Source organism: Pygoscelis adeliae, unplaced genomic scaffold (assembly GCF_000699105.1).
Source record: "Pygoscelis adeliae isolate BGI_AS28 unplaced genomic scaffold, ASM69910v1 Scaffold141, whole genome shotgun sequence".
Lineage (NCBI taxonomy): Eukaryota > Metazoa > Chordata > Aves > Sphenisciformes > Spheniscidae > Pygoscelis > Pygoscelis adeliae.
In genome coordinates, this window is record NW_008824231.1 from 1,695,254 (window position 1) to 1,705,609 (window position 10,356).

Below are 10,356 nucleotides of genomic sequence, written 5' to 3' on the forward strand. Positions count from 1 at the left end.
TAAGAGAAACAAGCACACAACCTTTGCATTGCTGGCACATTGCCAAGTCCAAGGGCTGCACTTAATTTACATATAAATGTGCCCAGGATTTTAACCAGAGATTAATGCACTCTGTTGTTATTTTTCACTTACAGTGTTCGTAATGCACATGGTGCTTGGCAGATTGCATAGGGCAAATGTACTTGGAGGAATGCAGTGGCAAGCATACTGGTGGCACTGCTTTTTGGATTGATGGCTGGCTTTATTTCTGAGGCTGCCCCAGGCCTGAGGAAGTGCTGGCTTCAGTCCTTCAGGGATACTGCAAAATCTGGCCAAGGGCGACATAAAGAGCTGGCTTACAGACTGCTCGGTTGGATTTCAGCTGCCTCATGTAGAAATGCAGTAGTGCCTCCGTGGCATAGCATCCCAGTGGACAGGAACATCTGTTTTTTCTGTCTCGTTCAGAAACGTGTCTGCAAAATCTTGGAACTTTTTGGTTTTTAATCACTTTGAAATTTTCAGGATCTCTGCTGGTGTTTCTTCCTATTTTTGATTTGTTTACCTCAGGTGTCATTACCTTGTTCATGTTTCTCTTCTAATTAGGAGGCAGCTGGGAAGAGTGCACCACAAAAGCTGTCCAAGAAGAGCCTTAGAGCTGCTCCCAAAGGCCTCTCCTCCCTGCTGCTCTCCCGGCCCTGAAAACAAAGTTCTGTCTTTCTTTAGTATCTGTTAATATCTATAAGCTTTGAAGTAAGTGAGGTCTTTTCTGAATTTGTTGTGGTCTTATCCAGGGATATTCTCGGCCTTTCCCATACTTTTACTCGGCTAAAATGAGTGAGAGCCTACCTATGGACTACCCCAGGGAATATTTTGTGGCTCCTGATGCCAGCTCTATCATCCTTTTTGCACTCATGCCATAGTGATGAAGAAGCAGTGCTGATAATCAAGTGTCATCATTAGTCTTCAGAGTTAACACCTCATATGAAGATGAAGTTTGACATCCATCTGGAAGGTGTCACCCATACCTATGTGGAGAGATTGGTTAAATATTTGGGCAGTGTGTGTATTCTTGTGGGTACTAACTTTAGACCCGTATTTGGGTAGACAGCAAGGAGGCACTTTGTGCAGGGCATTCAAGAGCCCGGTAGAAGGTGTTCCCAGGGCGACGGGAGGGTTTTCCACATGGAAGACCTGAAAGCGAACAAAGACCTTCTTATTTATCAAGCTGCTGTGTAGTGGTGACAGGTGAAATGACAAGACATATTGAGGAAAAGGAATTAATTCATATCTGGGACCTTTTAATAAATCAAAAGTAAAAAGAAGAACCAGTGTAGCAGACCCGTTGGCAGTTGCTAACACTTGTTCAATGATCCTTTCCTTCTGAAATACAGAAATGGAAAGTAACTGTTGCCAGGAGTCATAAAATGAAGGAATGACTCAGAAGATAGATTTATTGTCAGCTTAGTATTGGTGAAATTCAGCTTCATAAACAGAGGTTAATCTGCTAAAACCTTCTGTGCTCTCACTGGGGAAAAACCCTACTTATTTCAAATTTTGTTTAAAGATCTAAAATAATTCTTCTTGTCTTCTGAATAAATCAACATCTCTAGCAGCACTAATGTTCATCTTTTTTGCCTCATCCTTGCCCATGTGGATTTTATTTTATTTATTTATTTCCACAGGGTGTCATTTATTATTGGCTCTTCTCATCCCTGCGATGTGATTTCTCTTCTGGACTTCTAGGCATTTTCATCACAGTTCGCTACATACTTCACCCATGTTTCTACAGAAGGTCATTATGTAGCACAGGCTGCTGCCGACAAGAATATTTAGAATACACTCTGCTTTTGTCCTCCAGTGCTGCGTTGCTCACCTTTGTTGGGTGAATAATACATCTGAGCAAGAAGGACGTGGGTCTGATGTTACTAGAAAAAGACCTAAGCCCGTACATGGCTGGAATTGGTTCTGCTCCTTTCCCCTTCCTCTCTATATGGTTGATCAAATGGTAGGAAAATACTTGTCAGTTCAAACTAGCATTAAAAAACATAATAAAAAACCCCCAAACTTGAAAAAAATTTTTAGAAAATTAAAAAAAAGATGTATCCTGTAAGACAAGTGCAAGTACATCAGGCATCTCTGTAACTGTGTGGTGGGTTCTGTGCTGCCTCCTGCCCAGAGCAGAGTTGGATGGGGGATGTCGGGAACTACGGCCTGACTCCCTGGGGACAGGCAGCATCCATTCTTGCTCGGTGGGCTTCTCTGTCTTACGCCAGGGGTGGTAGTCCCTTAGAACAGAAGTTACGCCATTCGCCTCTTGCTGTTACCCCTCATAAAAGCAATTTAGTAAGTTTGCCAGTAAACTTCAGTATAGAATGTGTTCTGCTGTGAAATGTCCAGGGAGGTTTGCACCAGGGCTGTTCATATTGTTAGACATCAGAAGCTCTATCAGGCCATCAAATCCATCCCTTCTGCTGATGTCTGAGGAGCACAGGGCCATCATTTTCATGGCTGCTTTTCAAGGAATGGAATAGACTTACCAGTTAACTTTTAAACCAAAGGTCTTGTCCGAATCCAGTGTCATAAAGCGATTAATTGCTGGTATAATCTAAAAAGCCAGATTTGATGCATAACTTGTAAGACTGAGGCATAATGCAGATAAATTACATCTGAACTTTACATACCCCATTAAGAAGGATTCCCGGTAGGACTGGCGAGGAGGATCCCTTCTTGGCAGCGCGTGCTCTGCAGAGTGGCTGAGCATGGAGCCTGCACCTCACTTAGCAGTGCCCAAAGCCTGCCCAAAACACCCCTCTGCCTATTCCAGTGTGTTTAAAGCTTTTCTAAGACTTCAGGCTGTCATACAAACTTTCAGTGCAGTCTGATACTTAAAAAACCCAAAAAGCCAAAAAGACACGCACATCCCTTATTAGTGCTGATCTTAGAGCACCTCTTTCCTCAATGATTAACTGATAATATTGTAGCATCAAGGACATCTGAGACTAAATTCAGGTTTCTTGTGTTCCTGTCTTGCCCTGCAACTTCTCCACCACTTTCCATCTACTAATGAAATGATTTGATGGTCTGCAAGCTGTCCTTTTTAGTATTTCTAAGCTTGAGATGCACTGTATTAATCTGTGGCCCAAGATTTAATAATGCTGTATTAGGAGAGGAAAATGTTCTTGGTATATGTGTAGCAGAAATGATGGGAAAGTGCATTTGCTTATTTTGATGCTGGTGTGGTTGGTGTATTTGGTCCTCTGTGCATTCATGGTCAGTGCTCAAGTCAGTGAAGGTTTGGACTACGCAAAAACGAGCAGGTCTTACAGTGCTAGGAAGTGTTTCTGGTTTAAGGGCCCTATATCTGTTTTTACAAAAGTTGTCGTGGTTTTGGTGTTCATGTCAGGAGGAGAATGGATTTCTAAATCACTTTAGGCAGAAATGAAGTGGGTGGAAGTCCTTCGTTGCAGGAACCATGCGGGCATGGGGGTGGTACTTGGATGGCGTGGTGGGTGCCATGCCTTTCTGCAGCTCTTTTGTACACAAACACACTTTCTGTCGTGGTTTCTTAGGACCAGGTAGGAAACCAGCTGATGTTTTCTTACACCAGTAGGTAAAGTGGCCAAACTCTTCCTTCCTCTGTGATAAAAGAGGATACAATGGTTGTCTAAGAGCTTCTACTATGTGAGCTTTTGATTGCTTGTTATGTAGGATTTTGGCATTGTGCAATGCGTGATCTCATTATTAAATTTACGGTCTGTTTTCTGAACTTGAATGGATTTATTTTAAACTGCCACCTAGGTTTTCTTCTTTAGCGAGGGCACTGGCAGGAGCTTGAAAAGAGAAGCCACTTTCTCTTGTGCAATTCATTGTCAATGGTGATATCCCTCTCTACCAAAGTTTATACAAGTTCTCATCACCAGCAGAAATGATAGTGTTTCTTCTGTTACTCTGCCAGCTGCAGTCCCAGCAAAGAATTGGCTATGACATTGGGACACTTACGAAGTGCCATCTTTTTACACCCCCCCTGAATTTCTTGGGATAAGGGATTGAGATGTTGAGCAGGGTTCAGGAAACAATGCCTGAGTTCAAGTTTCTGTTTTCATTTTATGCACAACTTTTTCTAAGGGTGGAGCATTTGTTATATGCTGAACACATTTCTGTAGTACAGCCAAATCAAAATAGATGTGATGTTTCATTGATCCTATCCTTGAGATCCTCTGCTTGCTGTTTCTCTGCAGGAGTTATCTACACAGCAGATATTCTTGACCGGGAGACGACCAAATCCTACTGGTTGACAGTGTATGCAACGGATCATGGTGTCGTCCCACTCTACACTACCATCGAAGTCTACATTGAAGTGGAGGATGTGAATGACAACGCCCCTCTCACCTCTGAACCTATCTATTACCCAGCCGTCATGGAGAACTCCCCGAAGGATGTATCTGTCATTCAGATCCAAGCCCAGGACCCTGACTCCAGCACTAATGAAAAACTGATTTACCGGATTACAAGTGGAAATCCCCAGAACTTCTTTGTAATCAATCCCAGAACAGGTAACAAAATCCTGCTGCCTTAGTGTGGTGGGGAAATGCAATTTAAATATTTATCAGCTTGCTCCCCTTCAGGATCCACTGGTGTTGCATTGCTTTCCAAACCTCTGTTTTCTGGTTAGTTATGTGTCTAAAGGATCCTCTTTTGCATCCATACACAAGCGCACTGGCAGATGACGTGCTGCAGATGTGCTGCTGCAGCGATCGGTCTCCTGTAGGTCACCAAATAGCTTCTGGCTGTTGCCTCTTCCCTGTGTCTCTAGGGATGAGACTTTGCTACACTGAGTCTGCAGAGCAATGCTAGGAAGCAGATTCAAGCTGTTGCAGTTTACAGAGCGGCGTTTCATCCTTTGTAAGCTGGTGTAGCACCATTGAAGTGAGTGGCACAGTGGTTGTCCAGCACATGTAATTAGGCTCCGCATTACAGTAGCTGGATGTAATTCTACAGCTTGTTTTATACAAAAAGACAGTTTAGATGACCTGAAAGTCCCTCTGGCCTTTAAAAAAAGAATAAATCTATGTGTTTGCATTGATTTGTAACAGCTGGGGATGTAGCCTGTGGGTGCAGTGTTGCAGATATGGTGGTTGTTTTAGTTAAAGTGCTGTTGTTGGCTGGCGGTGGAGCATTGCTCCCGTGCAGACTGGCTCTGCACATCTCTGTGCCCTCGGTGCCTTTGCTGAACCAGGCGTCTCGGGTGCCTGGTTGATGAAGAAATCATCCCATGAGACATAGCGCGAGGTCATGGATGCTCTGCTGGGTGCCTACCTGTGCTGGGCCGCAGGTGGTCTTCACTCCAGCATGTACCCGGCTGTCCCTCACTCATCTGGCTGGCTGGGACCCTCCAGCATGGTCTGGAGCTAAGAGAGTCAGGGGGGTCTTTCGCAGCAATAGGCTGATCTTTATCAAAGTAGTCCAGAGGATTCACACAGCTCTCATGATGGTTGTAGTGCTTCTGGGTTTGTTCTGGGGTTTTGATTTTTAAAAAAAAAGTTTATTTATATCTGCTGCAAATTTCTAAACAGCTAGAAAACCAGAAGGAATAGATCTGAGAGGGAACATTTTTAGTTTTGTGTAGGAAAATGATGTTCACTAAATAGGTTTTCAACATTTGGCTGGGCAATCCTACTGCAATGTGTGGCATAAGAAGGGGTCAGGATCTTTTCAGGCATAATCCCAGGTTAAGAATCATGGAGCATGTATAATCGCTGTGTTCAATCTGCCGAGCCCTAAGGCACATATCTCACTTATTTTTAACACTTGAAATGGCCGAAGATGGCTCTTCCATCTGTATCCTTTCTCCCCCTCCCCACCTCATAAATCCCATCTGGGCAAAGTAGCAGAGTTAGGACTCCGCAGTGTTTAATGCGTGTGCTTCCCTCCCGTCAGCTCCTCCCACGGAGCATCCTGCTCCGCACAGCTCCGCTTATCCACATGGTGGCTGGGGTGAGCCCGTGATGGGGACCGGAGCTGGGCACGCTGCAGCCCCGCAGCACCCTAGCCTGGTAGCACACCCTGTGGGGTGGCTTTTTGTCCCACTGGAGCAGCGGGCAGGGATACTTTTCCCTAACAAGGAGATCTTTATTCTCACAGTTAACACTGAAGGTGGTTCATCTTCATTTTGCGCTGTGGAAAATGCTGTCTGAGAACTTAAAAGGTTTCAGGATGAGTAACATTGCTGCGTGGGCAACTCCTGAATGGCCCCCATTGCGTTTGGTAAGCATCCTGGCTGGTGGCTGTCTGTGATTTGCCATGGAGGGGGTAGACCATCCCCTTCTATCCACCTCGGTGCCAAACGTAGAGCAGTGAGAGCTGGGCACGGCAGCCTCTTTTAGTTTGTTTTTGCCTTTGAAAATGATGGGGCTGACAGAGTGTGTGTGCACAGAGGTGCCTTGTCCCAAAAGGGAGGTTTGTCATTTTGAACAGAAGGATTTCATCCTCCCTTGGGAAGTATTGACATGTGGCGAGCTCTGCCTGCCCAGCCTTAACATCGGGAGGCTTTCTCCCAACGGGATGCTGATGTCTGAGGAATAAAAGCGTAATGGATTTTCCTAGAGAGTGCCCCTAGGGGTCTCTGGCCAGGCTCCTTTCAGCCATCTCCCTGCAGTGCACTGGTTTCTCTAAGACAAGCAATTTACACTCCGGTTGTTTTATACAGGCGACTTCTGCACACACAGAAGAGGTTTGTAGCATGCCGGCCCCATATGCTCACTGGGATTCAGCACAGCAATAACTCACATGGCGCTTTGCACAGCAGCCCTAAATGCGACAGCATGCTGTATAATCAAGATGAAAAGGTTTAACGTGAACCCAAATATGCAGCAATTGCTGCGTACGTGGGTTGAGAGAGCGTGCTGCTGCTGTTGGGGGAGAGCAGTCATTTGTGAGAGAGGAGATCTTTTATTTTCTGTGTCACTTTGGAAGTTTAAACAGTGCCAGCAAACTGACATCTCTCTCCTGTGAGTAATCAGGTGCTGAGAGGCAAGATGAAGGCAGCATCCTACATTTTTTACCTCCTTTCGTGGAAAGCGGCAGAAGTTGGCCTCGACTAGAGACAGGGAGTTGGCTGGAGTGTACACATGCTCTTGGGGTGCTAAGAAGTTACTCTGATGCCTGACTGATTTGGCTTTGCTAATGTCCTCAGGGTTAAACTTCTCACTGGATTTACTGTCAGATATTAGTATCCCCTAAGCACAGATTATTTGGAGGCTCAGGAAGACAGGTGGGAGAGAGGAGTTTGGCTTCCTCCGCTGCAAAGAAGCACGGGTCATGGTTCACAGATCACTTCCTTAGATTACTTGGCTGTATTACGGCAAGAAATCTCCCACTATTGCTGGAGAATAAGGCGTTACTAGCCTTGGCCTCCTGTGCCCTCTTTCTTATTTTTAGGACTTGGTGCGTTGTACTGACTAAGTTGGGTTTGTTACGAAGCGCAGAGAGGGCACAGGGCATGTCATAGTTTATGGCCTGTGTCTGGTGGTATTTCAGGCATTTCTGCCCTGACTGCAGACAATGTGGTTATCTGCAGTGCTGATGGGCACAGCACAGCCTGGGCGAGGTGGATAATCCCATCTTCTTCTTAGGCGGTCGTTGCTGGCATGAAGAGGAGTGCCCCAAGCATTGCTGCACCCTGCTCGTGGCATGTCCCTCTCTGCCTCTGCACAGTCTTGTGCTCCTTCGCAGTGGTCATCTGAGCTCAGCAATGACTGTGTTTGCCTTCCTCTGGAGCTCGCTTTCAGCTGCTTTATAGCTCATGCAGGTCCTGCAGATTCCTGGAGGCACGTGTACCACCACTACGTGTGTTGCCATCTGATCAAGGCACCAAGTGGGAACATAGGGAGTCCAGGTTTTGTTCCTGGTTCTGATACAGGATGATGATTGCAGCCAAATCTTACAATCTTAATTGATTATCTGGATAGCAGAAGCAACGATGCTCCTTGTATGCCGTGTCTGTAGGTAGAAGAAACCTTTTAGTAGACAACCTGTCACTTCCTACGTTTTTATAGACTGGCACAGCTCTGGGTGGCTATTTTAGTTACTGTAGAACTGCAAATACATTGCATGCGTTTGGATCTGTTTGAAGGCAGTCTTCAGACCTTTCAGGATTATCACCTGCAATTTGCTCTATGAGTTTTGGAGAGAGGAAGAGTTGCTCCTGCAGGAGCCAAGAGCTGCTAAAAAGCTGTCGAGAGCAAGACTTTGGCACCAAAGTCACTCTGGGCAGCTCGTGCTCTCACCGGGGGCTGACTCTGCTGCAGGAGCATGAGTACACGTGTGCGGCGGGGGCTCTCCCCTGCGGGCTTGGGGTTTATATGGGTGCTTCGGGGGAGGAGGACAGGAACACGAGCAGCCCTCCCATGTGCAGCTGGCTGGGTATGGAAAGGTAGCGTGAGCAACCTCCCATGAACATCTTTGTTTTCTCACCTTGATTATTTTTTCTAAAATACAGCCAAGCATCAGTTTGCGCCTTGGCCTGCACTTTTATCTTGTGAGCTGATATTCATAGGTAGAAGCACTAAGTGAATAATGTAGCACATGAGTACGTGTGAAACCACAAATCATTGACGCTGGAGAACAAGGGAGCCTTGTTCTGCAAACTGGTGGAGACTGCTGCCTAAGTTTAGCAGGTCCAAGAGAGCAAATTGGGATTTTTCTTTATAGTGGGCAAGAGGTATTGCAAGGCACAGTTTTGTGAGGGGGGTGGGTAATATGTTTTTCAAATAGCTGAAGTGACTCTATGGGTTACATGACTGCAGGGAAAGGCATCCCCCTGTGCATTTGTTTCCCAGCTGCGTTGTACACGCAGTGGTGATGGAGGCATTCTTGGTGCTCGGCACCTCCAGCAGCCGCGGGTCAGCCTGACCCCTGCTGTGGCTGCTGGGGGAGCCAGGGGTTTCCCTCTTAGCCTGACTTTTGTGCTGCGGAGGTCTCAGGCTTGCTTTGGCAGAGCAGAGGGTCATAGGGCTTTGCTCCTTGGTGGGTGGTGTGAGATGGGGCTGAGGAGGAGGAAGAGGAGGAGGAAGGCAGAGCTGCTGGCAGAGCAGCTGAGCTGGCCAGCTCCCAGCCAAGCCCATGGGAGTGCCACAGCCACCCCGAGCCAAGTGAGTTATTTTGGGGTGAGGGGCCTGTGGAAGAAGGTAAATAAAACACATGATGGAGTTAATAAAAAAAAATTGATTGATTAGGGCTGTAAATTCTTATTTTTATTTAATGTATATGGGTGTTAATTTCACAGCACAGCACAGGAGTAATTTACTGAGTTGATTTATTGCTTTTCTGTGCTCTGAAGAAAACAATGAATTTTAATTCAAACCATTACATTATTTTGTTTCGTGTTCCACTTATATTGGACAAACCCAATAAGCTTCTCTTCAGTCTTATGTAGATTAGTTTAAGAGATATTTTAACTAACGTGCCAACAGACCAAATTTCACTGTTGTACACACTGATGTTAATGAATTTACTCTAAAATTATGCTGGTGTGTCTGAAAAATCCAGTTGCTTAGTCTCTTGCTGGCACCATTTAAACAGAGGCAGACCCCTGGCACTCCCGAAATAGTATTTGCTGCAATATTTAAGGCAGGATGCACTACTGGGTTTAGAAATAGTATATGTAGGTCAGTACGTCTTTCCAGAGCAGCAGTTCTCTGCCTCTGGAAGTTGTCTCTGAACTGTCACATCTGCACCTAGATTTGGAAGGAGACTGGATATTTTCATGCTGTAGTAGTATTAATACTTACATAAGCTAATATGGGGTTAGTGAGTGTCAGAATTTAATTGATATGAATGCTACTCTTTTCAGTAGGCTGGGCTTTGCTTTCTTTTGCACTCGCTAAGCCAGCCGGCATAGGATCCTGCTGGGGCTGAATGCAACATTTGCCCTGCCATACTAAAACAGTGCTTCACCCTCCTGCCATACATCCTGATTTTTATGGATAATTTTGTTTGGTTTGCCCCAAGAAATCCCCACACATATCTTTGCTCTCACAGACTGAGCCAAATCCAGTGCTCTGTTGCTGCACTGTGTCCTGAAGGTTGCCAGCAGTATAGCTGCTGGCTACCCAGTGCCTCTTCTCAGCCCAGAAATAAAGGTATGCCAGAGCAGAGGGAGAAAGAATAGTGGTTTATATATTCAGGAGAGCACTCCTGGGACTCTGCAATAAATTCTTGTTCTCCAAGGCCCATGTTTGTCGTGTTTTTTTCCAGCAGAAGAACGAAGATTGTTAAATACTCTGGAATTTTTCAATTCTGCTGGGTTTTTGTGGTAGATATCATCTCAAGGGGACACAGCTTGCTCTAGGAGGCAAACTTCAGTGATCTTAATAATCC

The 10,356-nt window shown here is 45.6% G+C and overlaps 1 protein-coding gene across 1 annotated transcript in view; it reads left to right on the forward strand.

Annotated features, from left to right (window-relative positions):
* The window catches only part of FAT3 (FAT atypical cadherin 3), a 365,482-nt gene that overhangs the window by 135,837 nt on the left and 219,289 nt on the right, over window positions 1-10,356 (forward strand). Inside the window, exon 3 of the mRNA XM_009334867.1 lies at window positions 4,218-4,532. Within this exon, the coding sequence (XP_009333142.1) occupies window positions 4,218-4,532 (315 nt within the window). The remainder of the gene's footprint in view (window positions 1-4,217; window positions 4,533-10,356) is intronic.